This window comes from Grampus griseus, assembly GCF_964374135.1.
Source record: "Grampus griseus genome assembly, chromosome: 10".
NCBI lineage: Eukaryota > Metazoa > Chordata > Mammalia > Artiodactyla > Delphinidae > Grampus > Grampus griseus.
Genome location: NC_139004.1, coordinates 58,780,720 through 58,806,146, shown reverse-complemented (window position 1 = coordinate 58,806,146; position 25,427 = coordinate 58,780,720). Strand labels below are relative to the sequence as shown.

Below are 25,427 nucleotides of genomic sequence, written 5' to 3'. Positions count from 1 at the left end.
CCCTGCACCCTCCACCCCTGCCCCGCCCCAGCACACACCTGCCAGGAGATGAGGGGGTCCAGCTTGAAAGAGGCGAGGCTGGCCAGGCCGAGGCCGAGACAGAGCCAGGGCTGGTGCAAGAGTGAGACAACATAGAGGCCCACGCAGTGGCCAAGCAGCAGCAGCAGGTACCAAGGGCCCATCGTGCCCACCACCGCCAGGGCCCCGTACACAGCATACATCCAGGAGCGGAGCTGTGGACAGGGAGGAGGCTTCGTCTATCTCTCCATGTGGACGGAGGTGGGAGCCCAGGACGGCTTCCCCGCAACCCTTGTGGCTGAGGGGGAGGGGGAGGCGGGGGGGGGCTCAGGTCCAGCTCACCTGGGGGGCAACCATAGTGCAGAGTTTCGCAAACAGCACGTGTCCGGAGAGAGCGAGGAAGATGGCGTTGCGGAAGGAGGTGAACCACATCACCCACTCGAAGTCAGCCACGTCCTGGGGCGGGCCCAGGCAGGTTAAGGTGGGGCGGGGGCAGAGTGGGCTGGCGCTTGGGCTGCTCAGAGTCTCAACCCCTTCCCTGCCCCCAGAGTCTTCTTGTGCATTAGAGGAGAGCAACGGCTGAGGTCCCTGCCTTCCCCTCTGAGGGAAGTACCAGGAAGGTAGGTAGAGAGGAATGAGGGGCACCACGTGGGCTGCCCTGCTGCTCCGGGCTCCCCCTCTGTCCAGCACATTGCCTGACATTCCACCATTACTGCGTTGTTCCTGGGGAGGATGGTGCTGGAGGCCCTGCGGAAGCCCGTCTCGGTTTGTTTCCTAAATGAGCAGGGTCTGAGGCAGGCTTGATCTGGCCCCAGGAGGACAGAGGAGGGGCCAGTGGAGAAACTGAAGATGCTGAAAATTCAAGCCAGAGACCTTCCCCATTGCCTCTGTTATGTGGGACCATTGGGAACAGGGGAGCGCGGGGAAGGGTTTGGGACAGGAGAGATGGGCCAGAGATCAGAGACCCCGGTCAGGGACCCTGCGCTGTGGGGGACCTACCATCTTTCGGCCAATGTACTCCCAGCCAGGTCGCACAGACTCCCGGAAGGCTTTCCTGTGGGCCCCACCTGAGAACAGAGTCTGGTCTCAGGGCGCTTCACGCCCACACCTGCCTCTACAGCAAGGCTGATGCCACCCTCGGGGGACGGGAGAGGGTCTGGGTCTCTCTCCGCCTCTGCTTCTCTCTGGGTCTCACTGTGTGTGTGGGGCCAGGTCTCTGTATCCCTGAGTGTCTGAGACACACTCTCTCTCTTCCTCTGGCTCTGCCCAGGTCTCTGTCAGTGCTTCTGCATTTGAGTCTCCCTGTGGCTGCATCTGACTCGACCCCCTGGCCCCAAGGCCTAGGGACTGCCCTTGAGTCTGGAGCTCTAAGTTTCTGGCCTTGCTGGGTGGAGCCCTGAGACCCCCAGCGGAAGAACGGTCCCACCCCTCTGTCCCGGGGCCCAGCTGTTACCTTGTGAAGCCTCAAAGAGGCCCCGGCCAGCATAGCCTAGGGCCCCGCTCAGCACCAGGGAGTACAGGCCCAGCTCTGCCGCGGGCAAGGCTGTCTTGACGCCCATAGCCTGGATGGGGCTGAGGGAGACAGATTGGGTGAGGGCACCGCTGCCCCCCGGCCCTGCCTAGCCCAGTTCATGGTCCCCACTGAGGTGAAGCGGTCCCCATTCTGAAGAGAGACAGCCCCTTGGGCATCTCATGCCACCATTCTCCCCGCGCATCTCCCACTCCTCCCAGGCCCCCTGCCATTTGGTGCCCCCTCCTAGCCGCTACTCTCGGCCCCTCCCCCTTCCCGCTGAAGGCTCTCGAAAGCATTGTCTTCGCTCAGCCGGCCTTCTACACCTTCATCCACTCCTCCATACCTTTCAGGTGGACCGGTCCCCACCCTCTGCTCAAACTGCTCCTCCAAGGTCTCAGATGACTTTCTTGTGGAGAAACTCCCTCTGCATCACCTCAGTCATATTTCTGGCCCCTAGGGTTCCCACTCCCCTCAGGAAGTCTCTCTCAACTCCTGACAAATCCACCCCTCCTCCGGGCCCCTTTCTCTGATTCCATACCCTCCTGAGCTGCCTTTACTTCCTGTGACCTCCCCACGGGAGGAGGGAGGTCTAGCCTATAGCTTCTCATTGACCCCCATTACGCCAACCAGCCCCTGAGCCCCAGCCTGCCACATCCCTGGTTCCTGCCTGTGTCTGTGGCCACACCTGCCCACTCTCTCAGTGCTCTGTGTATCCAGGCCCGGGATGCCGGCTGGAGGCTGTGCTATTTGAGGAAGAGCCCTGGGGTAGTGGGTGTGGGGCTAGGCTGGGCCAGGCAGACACCGGGGAGTGTGCTGGCCGCTGCCCAAGGTGCTGACCAGCATTGGGCTTGGGGTGAGCCTGGCCACTCCCTCCTGCCAGGGCCTAGCTCATCCCCAGGAGTCCTCCTGGGTCATCCCTGGGACCTAAGCTAGCACCTGTGCCCTCTCTATGCTGCTCCGGCCTGACCCGTGGCCATCCTTTCAGGCTGGGCCGAGCGAGGTGGCTGGCATGGCCCTCTCTCCCGCCCCAGATCCTCTATATCTCCCTCACCAATTCCGAAACCGGCTCTCCTGGGCCACCACAGTCGGCATTCTCCCCATTACACAGATGGAGGGCTCATGGACCAGAGAGGGGCAGGGACCTGTCAAGGTCACACAGCGGACCAGGGACAGGATTGAGTGTTCTCAGTGAGCCCCCCTGCAGTCTCTGATCGGAGAAGACCGTCCGCTGCCCCTGCCCCTACCGGTGGCCTGCCGGACCTGACTTCTACACCGCTGGCCTGAGGGCTGACGCACCTCCCCACGGGCCGGGTGGGGGTAGGGAGGCCCTGAGGATCGGGTTAAGGGAGCAGAAGCTTGAAACCGGAGCACGGTGAAGAGCCTGCGAAATAGCTTTGTCAGCTGCCTCCCACTCTCCACTTTCCAATTTTAGCTCCCCGTGGCCGGTGCCGGGTGTCCCCTGTGAGGCCTCTGTGAGCAAGGCCAGGGCTGGCCCCCAGCCTGGGACCTCTCCTGATAGACCCCAGACCTGGGCCAGCCTGTGGACAGAGGAGTGCCCCCTGCCCACTGACCTGCCCGCCTGAGGTATACCTGGAGTAAAGCCCACTTTGGGGCCTGAGGTTTGCGATGAGGGGCCTGGGGTGGGCTCTACAGGTCTCAAGGACCCCGTAGTGGCTACATCCCTGGCTGGCACTGACCTTGAGGAAGCTGTGAGGGACCCTGGCACACTGCCCACCTCGGGGCTCTGGGGTCCTGCGTCCGACCGTGCGACCGTCCGACCAGCTGGGCTCTGGGGCCCTGGTGCGGTTGTCCAGCTCTGGGGTCCCCACGCCCTCGAGGCTGTGAACGGTGAGTGGTGACAGCAGGAGGGGTGGGGGAGAAGGAGGGCAGGGAGGAGGTGGCCTTTCTGGAGCGGAGCTGCGCGAAGTGGAGCAGAGCTGAGTGCTGCAGAGCTGCTGGCCACAGGGAGCTGCAGGGAGGATTGGGGAGGGGCAGAAGGGGTGGCCATTGGCACAGGCTCAGACAGGGACACCTGGACCTCACTTCGACCTCCCTCCCCTGGTCCGTACAGCCTGTGTCTCCTTCTCACTGCTGGCCAGGACTCTCCTCTTCCAGGAAGCCTTCCAGGTGGCCCCCGCTGGCCTCTCTAGGCTTGTGAGCTACGCCCCCACCATGCAGACACATGCTCATACCATGCACACACTTTCACGTGCAGCTCCATGAATTCCAGCGCACACCTTTACATGTGAATTCCCAACGGCTGTCCCATGGCACACCCACCTAGCCCCCTGCCCTGGTCCATTTCATCATGCAGAGAATCCTGGCTGGCCAGGCATCAGTGCCTGGGGGTGGACTGACTTGCCTAGTGGAATTGTAACTGGCAAGAGACATGTGGGCCCCATACCCCCAGCCCTGTCCCATAGGGAGCTGACCAGGTGGAGGGGAGCTAGCAGGGTCACTTGAGTGGGTCCTTGGAGTGGCTGACATCCTCTCCACGGCAGGGTGGAGGCGGACAGCACTGTTCCTAAGCAAGCAGGACTCCTCTGGGGGAGGGGAGTGGGGGGAAGGGGCAGCTGAGGCGTCAGCACAGCCTACCTGACGCAGAGGGGGTATCCTGAAGGCCACCCCACCGTGGCCTCAGAGCCCAGCTGGTTGGACGGATGCATGGTTGGACGCAGGACCTTGGAGCTCCATGGTGGGCAGTGTGCCAGGGTCCCTCACGACCTCCCCAAGGCCAGTGCCACCCAGGGATCCAGCTACTCTGGGGTCCTTTGGGATGAGGATCTCAGAGCCTGTGAGGTCCTGTTTATGCATGTGCGTGGGGGACAGGGTCTGGAGGGTGGAAGGAGCTGTGGGACTATCATGAGTCACAAGACAGGTCCTGGAGCCCGTGCTGACCCTCTGAGCCCAGTCACAGGCTCAGCGGAGACTGGAGGAGGAAGGAGTGTTCTCCTACCCCGACCCTCAGCAGGGGCACTTCCAGGGCCTGAGCAAGGCCTGGGAGGGAGAGTGCCCTCCCTTCCCACAATACCCGGAGGCGCCGAGCTTCCTCTCAGCACACACTCCCCACAGAGTGACACGGAGGCCTGCACGGCGGGTCCCTGACCCTGAGAAGCATGAACGGTGATTACTGCACTGGAGGGGCTGCGTGTGGGCTGCAGTCATGGATCGTGGGTGCTAGAGGAGGCCAGCGTCGGGGAGGGGGTGTGCCTGAGCCAGACTGTGGGCGTTAAGGAGGGCTTCCTGGAGGAGGTGGGGCACCCGAGTAGAGTCCTGAGGTAGAGTCAGTGGTTGTTAGAGGAGAAACAAGTTAATCACAGTTCTGAGGCTGTACCTGGATTAACTCTTTTTAATGTCACCACAACCTCTAGGGAAGTGGTTGTTACCATTTTCCCCAGTTGATAGAAGGGGAAACTGACGAACAGGAGGTTAGATTAAGTCACTGGCTCAGCCGCAGGAGCTTCTGGAGTTGATTGCCCTGCGGGGGCAAGAACCCAGCTCACCCACACCTGGTGCTGGCTGAGAGCAGCCTGAGCCGGCCATGCAGCTGGTGCCCTCGTGAGGCTCCAGGAGAATGGCTCTGGGAGGCAGACGGGGTGGTCTGGCTTCACCGTTAGGCGCGCAGGTACAGCCAGCTGACTCGAGCCTGAGCTCCGCCTTGCTGGCAACCCACTTCTCTGCGCCTCAGATACTCATCTGGAAATGGGCACACTGCCGGCCCTGACCTCACTGGGCTCCTGGGGGGATTCGATGGCTCACTCCGTGGCCAGAGCCTGGCTCACTGAACTGCTCATAAAGAGAGGCTGTTAGAGAGGCTGAGACCCCTCGCTCCAGAGGCCAAGACGGGCAGCGCTCACACACAGCAGGAGGAGGGGTCCACCGAGCCACCGCGTGCGGTGGGGTCTGTAGGGAGCTTGGCTTGTGGGGATGGCAGGCGGGTAGAGGGCTAGGGAGGCCCTTTGGACCTGGGGCTGGACAGCCTGAGGCCAGCTTCCCCCGAGTGAGGGGTGGTGAGGGGAGGGCACCTGGTGCCCACAAAACGAGGGGCAGGAAGTGACTGGGCTAAGACCAGCAAGGGCTACTGGGAAAGATGGGCAGGGGGCCAGTTCTCTCAAGTCTCAAAGTCCTTTTCATTTGTTTCTTGTTGTCGCTCAAAGTAAAAAGTCGGGGAAAGTGTGTGTGTGTGGTATGTTGTTTATGGCGTGTGTGTGTGTGTGTGTGTGTGTGTGTGTGTGTAAGGCTCAGGGACTATAGGAGATACGGTGTGTGTGCAGGAGAGGGGGTGTGTGGGCAGAGACTTCCTTGTGGGGTGGCCGTGAGCTCGCTGGAAGAGGGGATGGGGAGGCTAGTTCTGGCCACCGGATGCGAGGGCCCAGAGGAGTCCTCTTGCTGCAGGCCCCCCTGACCTGGCCTCCTGAGAGCAGGGGAGGGCCCAGGGACATGGGGACGTGTTTGGGGCTTGAATCAGCCTGAGCCAGACTGCAGCCTTGTCCAATTGGGCTGTGGTGCCCCAAAGGCCCCCAAGGGGACAGTGGCCAAGCCACACCCATGGCTCAGCCGGGTCTCAGCTGTCAGTGTCGGAACCTGAGCGCCCAGGCCCACAGCCTGGCGTGCGGCCAGGGAGAGTCCTCACGTGAGGCGTCTCCACCCCCGGCCTCACTGCTTGCTGTTCGTCCACCCTCCAGGCACCCGTCTCCCGTTCCCACCACCTTGTGGCTCCGGGTAGGGACCTCAGCGTTCCCATCTGTGAAAGGCAGGTCCAGCCCACCTGCTGCCCACCTGCCTGAGGGCTGGGAGGTCCTCCTCGGGGCCGCAGGGACAGGCGGTGCTGCTCAGGAGGGACCACAGGCACTAACCTGGACAGACCAGGTTGCCGCGCTCCGTGCCTGGCCCACCTTCAGGGCCCCAGCCCTTGGTCCTTCTGACAACCCTTTCTTCTCCTGGGCCTTCCCCTCCCCACCCCCTTACCCACCCACACCCCAGGGTGATTGGAAGGACAGCCTCACCCCACCCAGACTTGGGCATTGAGCCCGGAAGCCAACAGGAAAGGTGGGAGGCTCTGAGATGCGGCTTTGTCTCTGCATACCCCCAACCCATCCCGCCCCGTCGCGGCGCTCTATTTCCCACGCCTCTCTGACTGGACAGGCAGCTCCCTGAAGGCCGCAGCAGCAAGTCAGATTCGCCTCCGGGCCCCTCACAGGCCTGGAGAGGCTGGTATGCAGTTGGCACTCGATGACTGCTTGATGGCCAGCTGGCTCGGTAGATGGTGGCCTGGGAATCTGTCTCCCCAGCTGATCTGGGGCTTCCAGGAGCTCGGGGACTGAGTCTGCCTCACCTGGCACCCCCTTGCCTAGGGCAGAGTAATTGCTCAACAAGTATTTGTGGAACTAATAGACGTAATACTGTGGGCTGGCGTTTATTGAGCGCCTACTATGTGCCAGCCGCTGCACTAGCACTTGGCACCTTTTAACTCAGTGAGTCCTGAAGAGGGATTCTGCTGGGGGAATGGAGCAGACCTGCTCTAAGCACACACACGTGTGTGTGTGTGTGTGTGTGTGTGTGTGTGTGTGTGTGTGTGTGTGTGTGTGTGTGTGTGTGTGTGTGTGTGTGTGTGTAGACGCACATTCCCGCTCGTGAAGACCGGTCACTTGTGTCACTTGTGCAGTGACTCACATATGCGGCATACGTACCGCGAACCCCCTCCATGGGGGAAGCTACCTGGGGCTTCTGGGACCCTGTCTGCTCGAGCCCTTCCTCGGGGATGGGGCTGAGGAGTGACTCCATGCTGGCCCCGCTACTCGGAGCCCCAACCCTGCATGGGGTGACAGGTCTAGAGACCCCCAGCAAGTGTAGTGAAGGCCATGAGGATGAAAGGGTGCTCAGTTTCCCTGTGAAGGAAGTTTTCTCTGATCCCACGTGAAGGGAAATGGCTAGGCAGGGCCCGTGAGTGTGGAGTCAGCACTGTCTGCTGGAACATGTGTGTCCACATATGACTCATGCTTCTGAGTCTAGGTATTTGTGTGCACCTGTGTCTTTGTGTGGGCCCCTGTGTGCCCAGGTGTGGCCAGGGTGTCTGGGGTCGGGGTGTGTGGCTACCCTCCGTGGAGCCACCCCTCCCCATGGCAGTAACTGCAGTTGAGAGGGGTGACACTGCGGCAGTCACAGAGGGGCCTGGGGGCTCTCCTGCAGCAGCCCTCCCAGTTCACCCCTGTGCTGTGGTGAGGCAGGTACACTATGCCTTCGCCTGGACCCACTGCCTCAAAATGCCCCTGCCCAGAGCTCCAAGCCGGCCCCACCTCTGCCCTCTGCCACCAGCACCCACCAGCTGCAGCCTTTTGGAAGCAAAAAGAGGTGCCTCTTGGAGCAGCTGGCAGGGGGACAGAGCTGCCCAGCACTGGCTAGGCACACCCACCCTGGGTATTCGGATCTGCCGGAGGACCCTGGCTTTTGCAGGCATGCAGGCCAGGGTTAAATATTAGCTCCGTGTCTTTCTGTGAGCCTCAGTTTCTCCATCTGTAAAACAGGGTGACAACCCCCTGGGTTACTAGAGGTCTAGATGGGATCGGGTTTCCACAGTAGGTGCCCACTCACTGGGAGCTGTGGTGATCATGAAAATCATCATTATTATTACAAGCCTGAGGGTCTGCACCTAAGGAAGGACCCTAAGGGGTGGGCCGACAAGGTGGCTAGGAGCACGGTGCCCCCAAGTCTGTAGAGGGTGGGGATGCCCACAGATAGAGCAATGGAGGTAGGAGTGGGGTGTGAGGATGCCCTGGTGAGGGAGGTGGGGCGGGGCTGGGCGGCCTAGGGGATGCTCCCAGCCTGGAGCCCTCTGGGCTCTCCTGCACATGTGGAGCCCTGTGGGCATGCAGGGTCCCCCGCTAGGCTCTAGGACAAGGGCAGTGAGCACCTGCCCAAGGGACTGCATCTGTCCGTTCACAGCCGGCTTCTCATCCCAGAGCTCTTGCTGATGCCGACAGGCTACTGGCCTCCTCGCTTGCCATCGCTAAGCGTGCCCAGGGCTTCTCCTTTGCCCTCCTGCCATGGGATGTTGGCTCTTGTTGCCCTTGGAGAGCCTCTTCTAGGAGAAGGGGCCCAGCTGGCTGCCCCAGGTTGGCTTCCAGGAGCAGATGGAGTCCTCAGATAGAGCCTCGTCCTCTCAAGGCCTAAGGCTGCCCCGTCCAGCCAGGCTGACACTGGGCCGCCATCCTAGCGCTTGTCTGCCTTCTGCTGCCGCAGGGCCTGCAGGAAGACCCCTTTCACCTGGCCCAGGGTCTCATGGTACATTCGGAAGTCCTCCTCCTTTCCCCGGAGGGCACTGCTTAGGGCAGCCTTCAGCATTTCGTTCTCCTCCACCTGGATGGCCAGCCTAGACCACACAGAGAAGAGGGCTCAGCGCGGCTGAGCTGGCACACGTGAGTGTGTGTGCATGCATGTAGAGGGCCCTGGGAAACGCTGCCAGCTCTTCAGACTCAGGGTACTCTCTGAACTCCTCTCAGGGACCCTTGGGAGAATACCATGTGGGATTCCTGTCTGGGCCCAGCCACAGCTACTGGGCCTGGTACCCAGTCGTTCCCCCAAATGTTGGCTGCCTCAGGCATGAGTACTAATTTATAGACGTTCCCCCTTTCCCACCACTGCATTTGACCTTAAAAGGTTTAATTGAATGAGAAAAGTGGGTTCAGTGACCCACACTTGATAAAACTTCTCTTGGGAAGCATGGGCTCTTTAGGGTTATGGCTGGGTTTCTCTGCCCTCTGATGGCCAGTTACTGAATTACAGGCCTAGAACCCAGGACCCAGCAGGACCAGCCTTCTGGGCAAATAGAAGTCAAAGGGGGAGGGATGTGATCCCTCTGCCTATCAAAACACCTCCACCCAGACACCACCACCCTTTCAGGAAGACAGGGCAGGGAGCACCTGGTGATCAGCTCCTCCATCTGGGATTCCACGGGCACATTGGAGATCTGTGCAGAAGACGGGTCCTTCCTCTCACTCTCCTTTGGGTTGTGCCTGGTGTTAGAGGTGGGCACACCTGTGGGGCAGCAGCAGCCACTTTCTGTGGTGAGGCCATGGCCCTGTGTTAACACTTCCTTCTCCCACCCGCAACTGTCCACTTCCTGCTTCTCCACTTGTTGAAACATTAGACCTCCTTCAAGGTGCAGGACAAGGGCTGCCTTCCTCCAGGCCCTGATTGCCCGCTTTGTACCAAGGAGGTTCCTCTCACTACTCTCTCCATATTTGCACTCTATAAGTTTCTGGAAGGCAGCTGGGCCTGAGGTCTGGCCTGCAGGTCGAGTCTGAGTCTAGGCTGTCACCACATCTGATGCCCTCTTACCACTGGGTCCCCCACCTCCAGTCTCCATCCATACGTACAGGGAATCCACGGTGGCTGGGGCCAGGGGACAAAGAGTGCTCAGAAAAAGAAACCAAAGCCCACCTGGTGGGGAACTCAAGCACTGTCACAGCATCAGAAAACGTCTGTGCTGAACAGGCCCTCAGTGGTGGCATGGCGCAGGGGAAATCACTTGGCACCAGCAGACCTGGCTTTTACTTCCTGTTGTGTGGCCCCGGGTAAATCATCAACCTCTCTGAGCTGGTTTCCTCACCTGTAACGTGAGGATAATAGTTCTTGCCTCTAGAGCTCTGTGAGGCCACAGTGAATACACATTTGGCCCTCAAGGCCTGTGTGATGGGACCACCTCCTCAGCACCTCGTGACTTCCCTACCTCACCACATATTCCCCTCCCCATGACCCAGTCTCACTACCTCCAAGCCTCCAGCCGTGCGCCCACCTCAGGGCCCTTGCACTTCTTCTTCCCTCTGTTATCTATGCCACATCCTCACCCCCTTCCACCACCTCTGCTCAGACATCAGCTCATCAGTTAGGGTGGCCGCCCCATAGAAGACAGCTGCTCTCTGTACCTCCTGTCCCCTTATACTCAGCTGTAAGCCACAGCGCTCACCTCCATCTGACCTACCATCTTTTACTGGTTTATTGTTCTCTTCCCCACTGGCATGGAACTGCCACGGGGGACCACATTGCACAGTCAGGCTCCCTATTGTACAGGCGGAGGGGTGTGCTATGCCCCCAAGAGGGGCGGTGCTCTTCCCATGTCACAGGCCAGCATGGACAGAAGCCACATGGTCACTTTCTCCCCAGGCAGTTGCCCTTCCCTGTCCAGGCAGGACCAAAGTGGTTTTCCCTGCTGTGGCTTAGCCGTCCCTAGTTGGGAGCCCCGCCACGTGGCAGGAGGTGAGTCCATGGCCTGGAGACACTACATTCCTAAGGGACCTGTTTCTGCAAGCCCAGCAGGGCTAAGTCCCCAGGACCTTCCCCAGCCTGGACTCTCAGCAGCTCCTGGAAGGCCCCTGGAGCCCTGGCCCTGCTGGTGGGAGAATGACACCACTCCCACTCTGTGTCCTACTTCTGGAATGTCCTCCTGAAACGTTCTGATCTCTGCGCTGGGAAAAAATCTGAGTGTCCTTGGCTGGGGGCGGGGGAGTACTGGGGTGTTGAGAGGCAGGGAAGTTGGGGGGCAACACCTCTACTCCTGAGCCTGGAGGGGTTGGGATGGGGATGTTGGAGAGAGGCAGGCTCATCCTCTTCACACCGAAGGTTCTTCCTCCCCAGGAATGGCTTCTGATTCTGGCATCCCACACCCTCACTTCCCCAGCCCCACAAGACGCTGCCACTTCTGGTCTGGAGACTGTACCTTAAGAACCACTGTGTTAGAGCAGTAGAACTAACCTATTTTTTTTTTTTTGAGGTACATGGGCCTCTCACTGTTGTGGCCTCTCCTGTTGTGGAGCACAGGCTCCGGACGTGCAGGCTCAGTGGCCATGGCTCACGGGCCCAGCCGCTCCGCTGCATAGGGGATCTTCCCGGACCAGGGCACGAACCCCCGTCCCCTGCATCGGGAGGTGGACTCTCAACCACTGCGCCACCAGGGAAGCCCTAGAACTAACCTTTTGATTTAGGACAACTAAACCGTCCTCTGGAGCTGGTGTGGTCATGTGATTAGGATCTGGCCAATGGGATGAAAGCATAAGTGACACAAGCAACCTTAGGGTCCTGCCCTTGAAAGGTAAGGAGCTCAGGAAAGAGGGAGGAGCCAGTCAGCAGCACCGGTCAGCCCCTCCGTCAGGGTGGAGCTTTGCCTGCCCCTGCTGCTGTGTGTCCTCTCCCCCCTGGCCCCCGAGTCAGAACCAGGAGCCCCAGAGCACCGTGGGCCCAATGTGACCCCGGGCCGGCCCCACCTCAGCCCCACCTGTTTTGCTCCTGGGGGCTGCTCTCTGAGAAGCTGACGTCCTCCCAGGCTCCAGGCGCATCTTCTCCAGGTGCTGCTCCAGCACCGCGGTGCGGTGCCGCTCCTCCTGCAGCTTCCTCTCTGACTCCAGAAGCTTGCTGTTGCTCTCCTCCACCCTGGTGATGAGAGAGCAGGGTCTGCCATAAGCCCTGGCACCCCACCTGCTCAGGCTGTCAGAGAGGTGGGCACAGCTTACACCAGTGGGCATGGGACTCGTTCTTCCTGATTTTTATTGCAGTAATATAGGAATGTGCATTTAAAACCATATCGTTCTCTCCAAGGCTTAAAATGAAAAAAAACAAAAACAAAACAACACACAGCCTCTCCCCACCCCTCCTCACTCCCAATTTCTGCTCTCCAGAAGCAACCACTTCTACCGCTTTGAGCTGTTTCTTCCACTACTGCCATATTTCTACAGATGCTTATGCTGCTAATTTTTTAAGTCTTAAATATAATCTTTTGACTTCCTGTCAGGCAACATGAGAACTTAGTTTTATTTTAGTACTCTCTCCTTGCCAAACAGAATCGCCTCTTCACCTCCCGATGTAGTTATATTACCATTTTTTGGCTCAATTAGTGTTAGGTGGTGTATTCGTTTTCTATTGCTGCTGTAACAAATTACCACAAACTTAGCTTAAAACAACACAGATTTATCGCTCCGTGGTTCTGTAAGTCAGAAGTTCAGCAGGTTCTGTTGGTTTCTCTGCTCCAGGTTTCACAAGCCAAAATCAAGGTGTTGGCTGACCTGGGCTCTTACCTGGAGTTTCCAGGGGAGCATCTGCTTCTAGGCTCGTCCAAGTTGTTGGAAGGATTCAGTTCCAACTGAAGGACTGAAATCCCTGTTTCCCGCTGGTTGTTAGCTGGGTGACTTTCATCTGTTAGAGGCTACTTGGCCCCCTCCATCTTCAAAGCCAGCCAGATACCCTTTTCATGCTTTGACTCTAACTTCTTCTGAAGCATCTCTCTGGCCCGGGCTGGAGAAATTTCTCTGCTTTTAAGGGCTCAAGTGATTAGATTGGGCCCACCTGGTAATCCAGGATAATCTTCCTATTTCAGGGTCCATAACGATCATCACATCTGCAGAGTCTCTTTTACCATATAACATAAAGTATTCACAGGCACAAGAGTGGGGTGAAGGGCACTGAGGACAAAATCCTGTCTACCACAAGGGGTTACGTTAGGAAGATTATTCAGACAGGCAGTATACTCATGATTACAGTTTCTTATTTGCTTGCTTTTCCTGGATTTAGTGATTGCTTTCTGTTTGTTATTATTATTATTATTCTCTATATGCCTGTCATGAATTCATGGGCCTTGAAGAACTTGTTATTTGGTTATTTTACTAAAGGGTCTGATTACTTTCACTGAGGCTGGGGCTAAGGTCCTTCTTGTGGTTAGGTATGGCATTTCAGACTTCTGTGATACTGAAGGCTCAGCTAGAAGGCCAGGACTGTCCCAAGAGATCTCACCCAAGCAAAGGATTACATACGTACATACACACATGCAAATCAGAGCGGAAGCCTGGATACGTACGTGCAGTGTTGGAGGAAGTGTTCTTCCCACCTTGGTGAAGAGTCAAGAAGGAACAGAATGGTAACAATTTTGAAAAGAATACAACTACCAACACAAAACTGTATGCCAGCATAGTATACAGCCACTAACACAACCTGTTCAAGCGTGTTCCTTGAAACTTATTTGCAAAAGCAAAAGACTAAAATAACCTAACGGTCCATCAAAAACTAATGAAAAAAACTAAAAACTAATGAAAATTAAATAAAATTCAGTTCCCCCAAAGCTCTAGGTATCAGCTGAGAGAGAATCACACACGCATGACTCTGAGAGTGAGTGTCTCTTTAATTTTGTGTTCTAGGCGCCTTGCTTGCCCCACCCTCCTCCCAGAGGCCCTGGAAGATGAGGCACCACACGGAGAGAGAGGCCACGTACAGGAGAATGGAGGTGCCCCCGCTGAGCTGGCTGAACGGGGCATGTGAGTGATCCAGGTGGCATGACGTGAAACAGAATTACCTAGGCCACCCACAGAATGGTAAGAAAGAATAAACCATCGTGTTTGAGGCCACTGGGTTTGGGATGGTGCAGCAGTAGATAACCAAGTCACCTGGATGCACAAATCCACCGCCCCAAAACTCAGGTGTAACTCAAAGGAGGGACTTCCCTGGTGATCCAGTGGTTAAGACTCTGCGCTCCCAAGGCAGGGGGCCGGGGTTCGATACCTGGTCAGGGAACTAAGATCCTACATACCGCAACTAAGCCTGCACCGCAACTGGAGAAGCCCCGCACCGCAACGAAGACCCAGCACAGCCAAAATAAATAATTAAATAAATTAAATTAAAAAAAAAAAGAAACTCAAAGGAATTGAGAGAGAAAGTCATAATTGGGTATATTTCTTCCATTGGATAGGTTAGAGGCTTGTATTATCCACTATATATATTTTTTAAAATTTTATTTAATTTATTTTTTTTAAATAAATTTATTTATTTATTTTTAGCTGCATTGGGTCTTCATTGCTGCGCACAGGCTTTCTCTAGCTGCAGCGAGCGGGGCCCACTCTTCGTTGCGGTGCACGGGCTTCTCATTGCGGTGGCTTCTCTTGTTGCGGAGCATGGGCTCTAGGCACACGGGGTTCAGTAGTTGTGGCATGCGGGCTCAGTAGTTGTGCACAGGCTTAGTTGCTCTGCGGCATGTGGGATCTTCCCAGACCAGGGCTCGAACCCGTGTCCCCTGCATTAGCAGGCAGATTCTTAACCACTGCACCATATAATATAATGGAGGGAAGCCCTCCATTATATTTCAATGACAGAAAAAGAATTAATGTTACTTTTTCTCATTTGCTTTAGCGTGTCTGCAATTCATATCCTCTCTTTTCTACGGAAAAGAAAACAAAGCTGACCACTCCTCACTGCTTAGGGAGTGGCCATCCCAGCACCCCAGCTCCTTTGGTGGCTGTACTCCATCTTTCCCTTTGGCAAGCTGCCCCTCCTCCATTTCATTTTTTTTTTTTGGCCGCGCTGCACGGCATGCAGGATCTTAGTTCCCTGACCAGGGATTGAACCCACACCCACTGCAGTGGAAGTGCGGAGCCTTAACCACTGGACAGCCAGGGAATTCCCACCCCTCTTCCATTATGTCAGCACCTGGAGGTCCTTCCAGTCAGGGTGCCTGGCCTGTGTCCAGGGTTGGACGTGTGAGCCACCCCAGGCCAGCTAGACCTTCTCTCCTAGAAACCACTGGCACAAGAACTGAAAGCCACTGGGCCTACATCGTTCCAGTGGTCCAGGAGAGACCACTCAAGGGTTCCTGCTACCAAGGTCCCTGGATCTTCTTGGGCTCCTCTTCTGCCCTGCAAAGGAGGGCAGTACTTTGGAGTCAGCCAGCACCTTCCCACACTCTCCTTTCCCTTAATTTAGCCAGAATTGGTTTCTATCGTCTGTCACCAAAGAGCCCTGACTGACATGTGACACGGCCTGTTCAGGCAGACATTCAGTGTGGTCCTTTATATTTTCCAGTGCGGAGGTCACATGGTTGGGCCATGTGTTGGCCTGGGCACCTACAGTTCTTGCCAAAAGGGTCACTTGAGCAAGGAACACTGATTTATCTGAATAGAAATCTGTCAACAACCCCTTGGAGGAAACCAAACCCCCTGGTCCACTGCCTTGGGCCACATACTTTCCTCCCCCAACCAGGGAAGTCTCAGCTCCCCATCTATCAGTGGCTCTCTTCCTCTTTGTAATTCCAGACCTCAGTCTAGCCTGGGACTTCTTCCCACCAAAGCCGCCAGTGACACCGAGTGCCGTGCCATGCTCGTGCAAGATCTTCATTACTGGTGAGTTGAGCCGACTGCAGAGAGATTTACCTACTGCAGAGAGTCCCTCCCTTGAGATGCCCACCTCACAGCCACCTGCATGCAACTGTCCTACGGGGGGCACGTAGGACAGGGCAAACCACAAGTGTGACAACGGGTCCCCGAGACAGAGGGGCACTTGAGGGTCACGTGAGATGTGGCTGGGAATGCCCGGGGCCAACACTGTGGGAGTCAGACTCACCAGTGAGGTGGACCCAGTCATGGACACGGCCTGGCCTCTGTCCAAGAGGGATGCCCTTGGGCCAGGCTGCCCACCCTTAGCCCACCTAGGCCCGTGAGAGTGCATCCCTGGCGCCAGGTGTTACCGTTTCTGCAGAACGGTGACGAACTCGGTGAGCCGGTCACGCTCCACCTCAGCGGCCTGCCACAGGGCTTTGAACTCTGTCACCTGTGTCTGCCAGGCTTTTTGTTCTGGGGAGTCCGAGAACCTGGGGACCAAGGTGCGGGCAGAGGTCATTTAAGGGTTACCTGAAGAGATGCTTATCCCTATGGTGGTGGGAGGGGCTGGAAGGACATTCAGGGGTCCTCAGAGGGTGCCAGAGAGAAGAAGCCAATCCAGCCCCTCCCGGCCTCTTCCATTGGCTTCTTCTCAGTTTACTGTTCCTGGGCTTGCTGAAGTCTCTAGACCTCACTTAGCTGGCTCCAGAGCCAGACCCCAGCAGGGCTGTAGTTTCATCAGCACCTTTGTCCATCCAATCCCTGTAGGGGCCTGGAGTTAGTCTGGTGGCTATGGAAGTTGGCTCTTGGGGACCTGGGGGTGCCCTGGGAACCTGTGTGGCCTGGGACCTGACCACCCTTCTCAGTGTCAGGTAGGCCCAGCCTCTGTCTCCCTGTCAGCCTGTCCTGGCCCTCCTGTATCTCCTGGCATGGCTCCAAGCCCAGTCCACTTTCCTGGACCCTGGACACTTGCTTTGTAATTTGGTCAGTTTTCTCCAGCCCTGATCCAGCCCATCACCGGTTCCCTCCTCACCACTGGGCCTTACCTGCTGGCTGGGGTTGGGACCCAAGGTGAGCTCTGCCCCCCACCCCAAGCCCCCAGAGCCCATGTGCGAGTGCCAAGCTGCTTTCTGCTCTGCCCTCGCCCTTCCCAGGGAGACCCTGGTGATGCTGACTCGCTCTTCCAGAATCACAGGACATGGGGAGGGCGGGGCCGCAGTCCTCCCTCTAAACAGGGATTGGTTGAGATGGGCTCTGAGGACTACAGGCTCCTCCATTTTCCGGCTCCTAAATACACTCTAAGGCCCTGCCGCTCAGTGTGGTCTTTGAGCCAGCGACTGTGGCATCACCTGGGAGCTTGTTGGAACTGCAGGATCCCACTTCCTGCAGGATCTGACCTGCGGAATCAGAACCTGCACCTAACCCGGCAGATCCTCAGCTGAGTCGCGTGCACAGCGCAGTGGGGAACCCTACGCCAGTCACCCCTGTGACCTCACGTGTTGGGGGAGGAGCTGATCCCCTTGCCCCGCCTGCCTCCCAGGCACCCCATCAGAGCCGCCACGCCAGCCCTGACAGACACACTCTCTGGGGTCACTCCCACCCCGTGAACGTCTGTCCTGTCGCTGACGGGAGAGCACTGTAGGCTCCGTGAGGGCAGGGGCCCGCACACGGTTGGGTTCAGTAAATATTTGTGTGTGGTGGAAGAAACAAGCTTAAGAACCAGCAGTCTGGGCAGCACATCGGCTCCTGTATCCCTGTGGAGTGCAAAGGTCATGGCCACATAAGCCTGGAAGGGACCTTGGGGGCATCTTGTCCATCTTCTTGCCTCTACTACTGTGACAACCACCTCAGAGTGACAGAGCCTGTCTGTTTTCCTTGTGGTGTTGGAAGAGTGTGGCATGGGCCCTTGAGGCTCAGAGTTGGGCCCCTCTCTCCCAGTGCCCTTGTGACCCCAGGCTGCTGGCTGGGGCATCTGCAGGGGTGGCCTTGGCCCACGGGTACCTGTGCTACCAAGTGTCAGGCCAGAAGTATCCCAAGCACTTCCTGGGGAATAGCAGCCCAAGGAGGACCCATCTGCCGGAGCCACACAGCAAGTCAAACATGAGATGAGGGCCCCTCAGAGGCTCGACCGGAACCTGAACTGACCTGCCCGAGGGGTGGGAGAAGCAGCTGACAGCCGGAGCGCAGCTCCAGTGGACAGTGGGTGGGGCTCGGGACAGGGCTCCGAGGCAGGACAAAGCCACCCTTTGTCTGTGAGCTGGCAGGAAGAACAAGGGCCCATTTAAGCCCTAAGGCTTGATTCTGTCAACAAAGAGGGGGCCAGAGAGCTGAGGGGATATCAGTGGCTTAAAGTGGGAACCCATATGACGTGAAATTCTTCCCCTAGAGATGGACTCTCAACGCGCAAGGGGAGGCAAGGGAAGGTGCTGGGCTCCAGGCCCTGGAAGATTCCTCGTGTTAACTCTGTGGTAGCAGGAAGGAACACTAGACCGAGACTCTAGTTCTGAAGCCGCTTGCCCTATCACGTTGGATAAGGCACTGGACCTCCCTGACCCTCTATGTCCTTATGGAACCTTGGAAGAGTCCCTGGACTTGGCCTGGCCTCGGTTTCCCATCCTTGTCATGGGATGGCAATACTGACTGAGCAGTCAAGGATGGGAAGGCCTGTGAGGGCCCGGGGTGGGGGGCCTGGGTTCCTACCTGGGTGAGGGCCCGTGAGGACTGTGCAGGGAAGGCCATGTGAGAGCAGATTCCACCAGTGTGTGGCCCAGGCTGGTCACGGAGCTGTGCGAAGGCGGAACGGGCACATCACCACGGGCAGGCAGGCTGGGCCCAGCTGGGAGGGGAGCAGGGGCCAGCAGGGCACTGGGGAGCCAGAGGAGGGGGCCAGCACTGGCCCTTGCAGCAGCCCTGTGGATCTGCTGCCCTCCTTTCCAGGACCCTTGCTTGCTTAAAACAAGACAGGAGCAGGGGACATCAGAGCCGCGAACAACCCAACACAGGTGTGTTTGAGAATCCTAGAAGCAGGTGAGATTCGAGGCCAGCTGGGAGAGGAATTTACAGGGAGCTACAACCAAACGCTCTTGAAGTAATACTATCTGGACCTAACTGGCTCCTTCATGCAGAGGCAGGGCTGACGGAAGCCCCCCGCAACCCCGCCCCACTTTGGGAGGACAACACCACAGGCATCGTAAAATTGCACCCGTGGCTTCCCATCCTTTCTTCTGAATAATTACTATTCACTTTCCAACCCCTCCCACTTTTTCTTACCGAGAAGATCCAAGCCTGCCAGCGTGATCGCCTGCTGAGGCCGGGGAATTGGTCAGGCCCGGGTCCTCGGGGAACTTGGCGGAGGCCGGGTTGACCTCGGGCCCACTGGACCCCTCGCCTACTCCTTTATTCCGAAGATACTGCAGGGAACAGATGTGGGTTCCCTTCTCAGGGCTTTGGCTCAGAGGCCTGGAGAAGGCAGGAGGGGGCCTTGGCTGGATTTTGGGGCTTTCGGGAGATATGAAAGAGGCTTCTTTGCAGGAGTGCAAAGCGAGGCCTGTTTGGTGAAGACGCTCCTTGCATTATAATGACAGCTAATAATGCCTCTCTTCAGAAAGGGAGCTTCATGGCCAAAGGAGGGTGACCGGGCCAGGAAGTTGTTCCACATTCAGGTCCCAGGGGGAAGTATGGGGACAGGCCCACCTCTCTAGGTAGCCCCACCCACATGGATGAATGGCAGGTGTGACTTGAGGCCCCTGGCCTTTGTCAGCTGGAGACACTCAGACCTTCCCCCATCCCTCCCTCTTCCGGATGGCTGGTGGGGCCGGCTGAAGGAGGAGCACTGCAGGACCCCCAGCAGGAGGTCAGGCTGCCATCAACAGTGGCCCAGTTGGCGTGAGCCCCAAACAACCTGGCCTGTCCCCCAAGCCCTGCCCATCCTGAGAAAACTCTCAGTGTGTGCCAGCTTGTCTGGTGGGTAGCGCTTGGCCCCAGCTGTCCGGGGGCCTCTGAGGTGAGAATCAGTCTTCTTTTGTGTGCCTGGAGCCAGGACAGCGGTGAGGTGAAGATGCTGTCCCTTCCAGGCCTCGGCCGAGGGAAAACATCTTCGGGAGCTCACTCCTTAGACGAGCATTGACTGAGCAACTACTGTGGGCTCAGTCTTGGGCCAGGCACCATGGTCTTTTCCCCCTCAAGGAGAGGTTGGGGGAGAAAACAGGAAATTGATCACACAGCACGACCAAATTTTGGCTTGGGAATGTACAGGGAGTTAGGAGAGTGCCCAGGAGGGGCACGTAACCCAGAATGGGAGCCCTGGAACTTCCTGGAGGAGCTCTTGACTAATAAGATCTAAAGGCTGAGGGGGAGGAAAGGGAAGGTGTGTGCTTCAGGTGTGTGCTTCAGGTATGTTCACAGGCCCAGGGTAGGGAGAAAGTAAGGCCATGGAGGAGCTAAATGGCATTCACATGGCCAGAGTTGTGGAAAGTGGGGAGTGAAGAGAAGATTCAGGGTTGGGGGGGCAGCAGGAGCTAGTCACATGGCGCCCTGCAAACTGGACGAAGGAGCGTGGCTTCCCTTCTGCCATCCCACTGCCTGGAATGTGGACGTAAAGGCTGGCACTGTGGCCACCATCTTGGACCATGAGGACGAAGGCCACAGCTGGGGAGGGAGAGGGTGAGCTGGCAGGAGCCCGAACCCTTGAGGACTGGGTGAGGCGGAGAGTGATGGGGAGCCACAGACAGGTTTTATGTGGAGCAGGGAGACAATCTGGTGTGTCCCTTCGAGAGGAAAGGTGTGTGCACAACGGGCTGGGGAGCCAGATGGAAGCAGGGGGCCAAAGTGGGACCAGGTAGGACGTGGCGCAGCCCAAGTGAAGGCAGGTGGGGAGAAGGGGAGGTGGTTGAGGTTTCTCTGGATACTGGATGGACTTGCCAGGACTGGGAATGGATGCTGGGCTGAGCCAGCGCCCTACTCACCTGCATACTGAGTTGCCCGATCTCCACCTCCAGCTGCCGCACCTTGGCCTCCCGCTCAGCCACCGTGGCCCGCAGCTGGGCCACGAGGCTGCTGCTCTGCTGAGCCTCATTGTTGAGCTGCTGGTGCAAGTGGTGCTTGGACGCTCGCGTCTTCTCCTCCTGCAGACTCAGGCTGCCCAGAATCTCCTGTAGCTGCTTCAACTGGTCCTGCGGGGCCAAGTGGGAGGGTGGGTGAGGGTCAGCCACGGCCCTGAGTAAAGAAGGACACGAGAGAAGACCGCCTCCTCCCACCCGCAGCTCCCACCCCTTCCCTGCTCCCTCGGGAACCTAACAGTGGGACGCTAGTGTTTCCCTGAGAAGCAGGAGGAACACCTTGCCTGTCCTCAGGGCGGGGTTCAACCAGGTTTTCCTGTCCTCAACTTCTTTCTCCCTGAGATCGAGGCTAAGAAGGACATCTAAGCGGCTCTCGGGACAACAGAAAACAGCTCAGATGGTGGCCCCTCAGCCAGTGGGTAAAAAGAAGCCCTATCCCACTGTGCTGGAAGACCACCTTTGAAGGCAGTACCTGGACCCCTCACCACGGATCCTTCAGCACCTGATGGAGGCCCCCTCCCTGGAGATGCTCCCAAGGAGACCTCTGGGGTGGAGGCTTTCTGCCTGGGGGCTGGGAAGGACCATATTGGCGACCTGGAACAGGTGAGGGCGTTGTCTTCACCTCTTTGTGGAGGAAATGGAGGCCCAGAGAGCCCAGGACACACTGCTGGTGAATGGCAGGGCTAGGGCTTGTTTGCAGCTCTCACCATGCACCTTCAGTGACAAAGAATAGTGGCCCTAGGGACCTCAATGGATATCCAGGCCACACCTTATTTAAAAACTGGGAGCTGAGGCTTCCCTGGTGGCGCAGTGGTTGAGAATCCGCCTGCCAATGCAGGGGACATGGATTTGAGCCTTGGTCCGGGAAGATCCCACACGCTGCGGAGCAACTAAGCCCGTGCGCCACAACTACTGAGCCTGCGAGCCACAACTACTGAACCTGAGTGCCACAACTACTGAAGCCCGTGAGCCTAGAGCCCGTGCTCCGCAACAAGAGAAGCCACCACAATGAGAAGCCCGCGCACAGCAACGAAGAGCCAACACAGCCAAAAATAAACAAATGAAATAAATAAATTTATAAAAATAAAATAAAAACTGAGACCTGAGGCTCAGAGAGGAGATGCAATTAGCCTAGAATCACACAGTGAGGTATGAACAGAGGGGGCCCAGATTTCAGGTCTTTTGTGCCCTGCCCACCACACTGCCTGGTGAATTATTATGGACCAAGGCATGCCTAAGCCAGCATCAGTTCCCCCTTGCACCACCGTCAAGCCAGTCATGACCACCCTAGGGGCCTGTGGGCACAGCTAGGAATTCAGAGACCAAAACCCTGGGGTGGCTCAGGCCCCAGAGGGAAAAGGCCAGGCTAGGGTCAGGAAAGCAGTGCGGCTTTGTTAATCAAAGGAGGTTTGAATTCAGTTGTGTGGCCTTGGATGACTTATCTAGCCAATTAGAGCCTTGGTTTCCCCATCCATGCAATGGGATTATGTGTCCCTAAGGGTTATCTTGGTGACTAACCATTATAAACCACACCCCACGTGCCCAGAAGCGGGGGTGCTGTATGCTGTCACACAGACAAGGATATGCACCAGCGCCCCGCTCCGTCGTCCCTTCCGTTCCTCCATGAGAAATATCCCAGGGTGTAATCCCATCTGCTGCCCCCTCATCCTCTTCTTTCTCCTTTGGGGTCCACAGGTGCAGTGCCTTGTGCCCAGCATCAACCTCACATAACGCGACCTGTACTGGCCCTCGGGCAGCCTCTGAGTTGCTCCCGTACTTGCAGCCAAGCTTCGGGGCTGGGCCCAGTGGAGGCAATGAGCTCCCGGGTTATGCAGGTGGCATTTTGGGGTGAGGGAGGGCTCCGGGGGAGCTGGGGCTGGGTCACAGGCCTCTGGGTGGGGCAGGGGTCCCAGAGGTGGCTGTACCATGAGGGCGTCGATGAGCTCGTCGTCATGCCGGCCCTTCTCCACGAGGGTCCCCATCTGACTCCTGAGGGTCTTCAGTTCGCTCGACAGCACCTTGTTCCGGGACCTCACGCCCTCAAACTTCTTTTTCAGCTCCTCGAGCTCTCTCTGGAGGGCATCCCGCTCCGCTGCAAGTTTCTGTAACCAGAGGGCACGGTCACGGGCTGCAGGGCTGAGTGGGACTCGGGCCACGGCTGAGCCCTCGCTCTCACTCGCTGGTGAGGCCAGAGCTGGGAGGGGACTTGTTGAGGTCACAGGGCAAGTCAGTGGGGCCTGAGCCCTGACTCCCAGCCTCGGCCTCCCGGGGTGTCAGGCAGCCCAAGCACATGATGGACGTGACCCAGATGGATGACAGCCCGAGAACACAGGGGCCAGACTCGGACACGAGAGGAAACCCACTGGCCAACGCTGGGTGTGTCCTCCCGAGGACCCTCAATCCCTGCCTGAGAGGCAAAAAGAGAAAAGCCATGCTTTGGTGGACAGCGCCAAGCCTAGGGTTCAAACCGAAGTGCCTCATTCCACCAAGAGCTGGTTTCAGGTCCAGCATCTCCAAAACAGCCAGAATGCGGCCACCCGACGTCCATGAAATGGGCTCTGGGTGAGGAACCCGTCAGGCAGCTCAAGGTGGAGGGACAGGACGTGAGGAACATGCACAGAGGTGACCCCGAACCTCAGAGCCTCCAAGTCCTCACAGGGGTGGTCGTGGTCTCCTGGCCCCAGGCGCCCCTGACCCCCTGCCAGGCACACGTTACCTCCCAGCTTTCCTGTTTTTCCCTCTCCAGGTTGTGGATCCTCCGCAGATTTTTCTCCTGTGCCGACAGCTTCCTTGGATCGGGATAGACAGACAGCTCATCACTGGCCGTTTCTACCGAACGGCTCCGAGTCTGTCCCAGCTGTTTCTCAAGCTCTCGAACCTGAGGGTGGTTCCACAACAGGTCTGCAGTCAGACTCGACCCTCAGAGGGGCCGCCCTGTGATGTGACAGGAGACCCCACCAGACAGAGGACAACACGGTTCCAGATGGACGTGGAGGTCCCTAGGAGAGGGACTGGGGTGGGGGACGGATGGGAGGGACCTGCGGTGGCATCCTGAGCAAAACAAGGGGAGACACTGGGGAGGTTTCGCTTGGAAAAGAGAGACTTCAAAGTAAATGAGAAAAATCACCCTATCTCTGAGGCCAAGAAGCAGATGTGTAGCCCCAGGAACTTGGGAGGGAAAGGATAGCAGGTCTTAGTACCAGGAAGAACTGACAGGCCACCCAAGCCCGGGCGGGCTCCTCGGGAGGCTACGGGCTCCTGGCCACTTGGAGGAGGTGCTGCAGAGGGTGGGCAGGGTTTGGAAGCGGGGAGACCAGCTCAAAGCCTCGCCGCCTGTGTGACTGTGCACAGATTACTTAACGTCTCTGAATCTCAGGTCCCTCATCTGTGGAGAGGCCTGTGAGTAACACGCTGCATCATGTTGTTATGAGAATTCCGTACCCTGAAGTTGTCTGAGCCTGGGAGTCCCCAAGATGCTTCTTGGGATGACAGATCTTGGGGCCCACTCCATACCAACAAGTCAGAGCTCCAGGGGAAGAACGCGGGGATCTGCATTTTAAACAAGGGCTACGGGTGATTTCTAGGATTAGGCAACTTCGAGAAACCCCAAAATGGCCTGGGTGAAGCCCTCGGCACAGGGGAGGTGGATGTCATCCGACAGAACCACGGCTTGATCACACTGGGTTTAAAGTGGATAACTCCTAGGGTCCTTCTAACCCTGATTTCCACGTCAACGCAACATAAATGATGGAACAAAGTTGGGTAAACCTGAGCCAGGGGCAAAATTCACTAGGATCCCTGGTAAAGGGCCTCAGGATGGCTTTGAAAGCACATTTCAGTGCCCCCGTGTGGCACTGTGTGGTAATTCCATTTAAACGTTAAAGAACACAGTACTATTACTTTGAACCGTTTGTTCACAGCTTAACAACACTCACAATGATAACTAATGTGTTGAGTGTTTACTATGGCCAGGCACTGTGCTGGGCACTTCCCAAACGATATTTCATTTAACCCACAACAACCCTACAAGGAAGGCATTATTATTTCCATTTTACAGGCGAGGAGACTGCGACACAGAGAGATGAAGAGATTTGCCCAAAGACACCAAACTTAGAGACAAGTGACTGAGGCCAGACTCAGACTCAGGTCTCTTGAACCACAAGGCCACACACTGGTCGTTAACCACAGTTTTTCAGAGACCTCTCCCCCTTCATGTTGGCTTCAGGGATCCCACAGGAGACCCTGAGGGGAAAAGCCACCTGGGAACCTGGGAATGAAGGCAATGCACTTGGCAAATAGTGGAAACGACACACTTATTTGTGTGACTCTTGGTTTCTTGGGACAGCGAACCTTCGGACGGTGTTTCCTCCATGCCAGGCCCTGTGGTAAGCAATTTACACATCTGTACTCATTCAGTCCTCCCAACAACGATGCGGGGTAGGCACTGTCATTATCCACAGTACACACAGGAGGAAACTGAGGCACAGAGAGGCGAAGCAACTTGCCCAAGGCCACACAGTTGGTGGGTGGTGGGCTGAGATTTGAAGCCAAGCAGTCCAGCTGCGGAGCCCCTGTTCCTAGCCTCTAGGAGCGTAAAGAGGGAGACAGGCTAAGTTTTTTTGGGGGGGGGATGGTAATTAAAACCTTCAAAAGCCTACAGGCATCTGGACAAAACTGGAAAAAGCCTACAACAGTCACGCAAATTTACATGAA

At 57.3% G+C, this 25,427-nt stretch overlaps 2 protein-coding genes and 1 long non-coding RNA gene across 6 annotated transcripts in view; 1 reads left to right on the top strand and 2 right to left on the bottom strand.

Annotated features, from left to right (window-relative positions):
* Nucleotides 1-3,501, bottom strand: part of HHATL (hedgehog acyltransferase like) — a 9,116-nt gene extending 5,615 nt beyond the window's left edge. For 3 of the 4 annotated variants that reach the window (XM_082662827.1, XM_082662825.1, XM_082662826.1), the window contains exons 1-5: nucleotides 3,229-3,501; nucleotides 1,472-1,590; nucleotides 1,018-1,085; nucleotides 361-474; nucleotides 39-233 (exon numbers count right to left, since the gene is read on the bottom strand). In XM_082662827.1, coding sequence (XP_082518953.1) covers nucleotides 39-233; nucleotides 361-474; nucleotides 1,018-1,085; nucleotides 1,472-1,577 — 483 coding nt within the window. In that variant the 5' untranslated portion in view covers nucleotides 1,578-1,590; nucleotides 3,229-3,501. The remainder of the gene's footprint in view (nucleotides 1-38; nucleotides 234-360; nucleotides 475-1,017; nucleotides 1,086-1,471; nucleotides 1,591-3,228) is intronic. The other variant, XM_082662828.1, reaches the window with a different exon arrangement.
* LOC309827915 lies at nucleotides 2,970-25,427 on the top strand. The gene is made up of 4 exons (XR_014297264.1): nucleotides 2,970-3,115; nucleotides 13,711-13,884; nucleotides 15,595-15,681; nucleotides 23,461-25,427. It is a non-coding gene; the product is annotated as an uncharacterized lncRNA (long non-coding RNA).
* CCDC13 (coiled-coil domain containing 13) overlaps nucleotides 8,741-25,427 on the bottom strand; it is a gene marked incomplete at its 3' end in the record, with an annotated part of 28,937 nt that continues 12,250 nt past the window's right edge. Inside the window, exons 7-15 of the mRNA XM_082662831.1 lie at nucleotides 23,431-23,592; nucleotides 22,640-22,816; nucleotides 20,622-20,828; nucleotides 18,928-19,067; nucleotides 18,358-18,441; nucleotides 16,026-16,148; nucleotides 11,802-11,956; nucleotides 9,451-9,565; nucleotides 8,741-8,900 (exon numbers count right to left, since the gene is read on the bottom strand). Coding sequence (XP_082518957.1) covers nucleotides 8,741-8,900; nucleotides 9,451-9,565; nucleotides 11,802-11,956; nucleotides 16,026-16,148; nucleotides 18,358-18,441; nucleotides 18,928-19,067; nucleotides 20,622-20,828; nucleotides 22,640-22,816; nucleotides 23,431-23,592 — 1,323 coding nt within the window. The remainder of the gene's footprint in view (nucleotides 8,901-9,450; nucleotides 9,566-11,801; nucleotides 11,957-16,025; nucleotides 16,149-18,357; nucleotides 18,442-18,927; nucleotides 19,068-20,621; nucleotides 20,829-22,639; nucleotides 22,817-23,430; nucleotides 23,593-25,427) is intronic.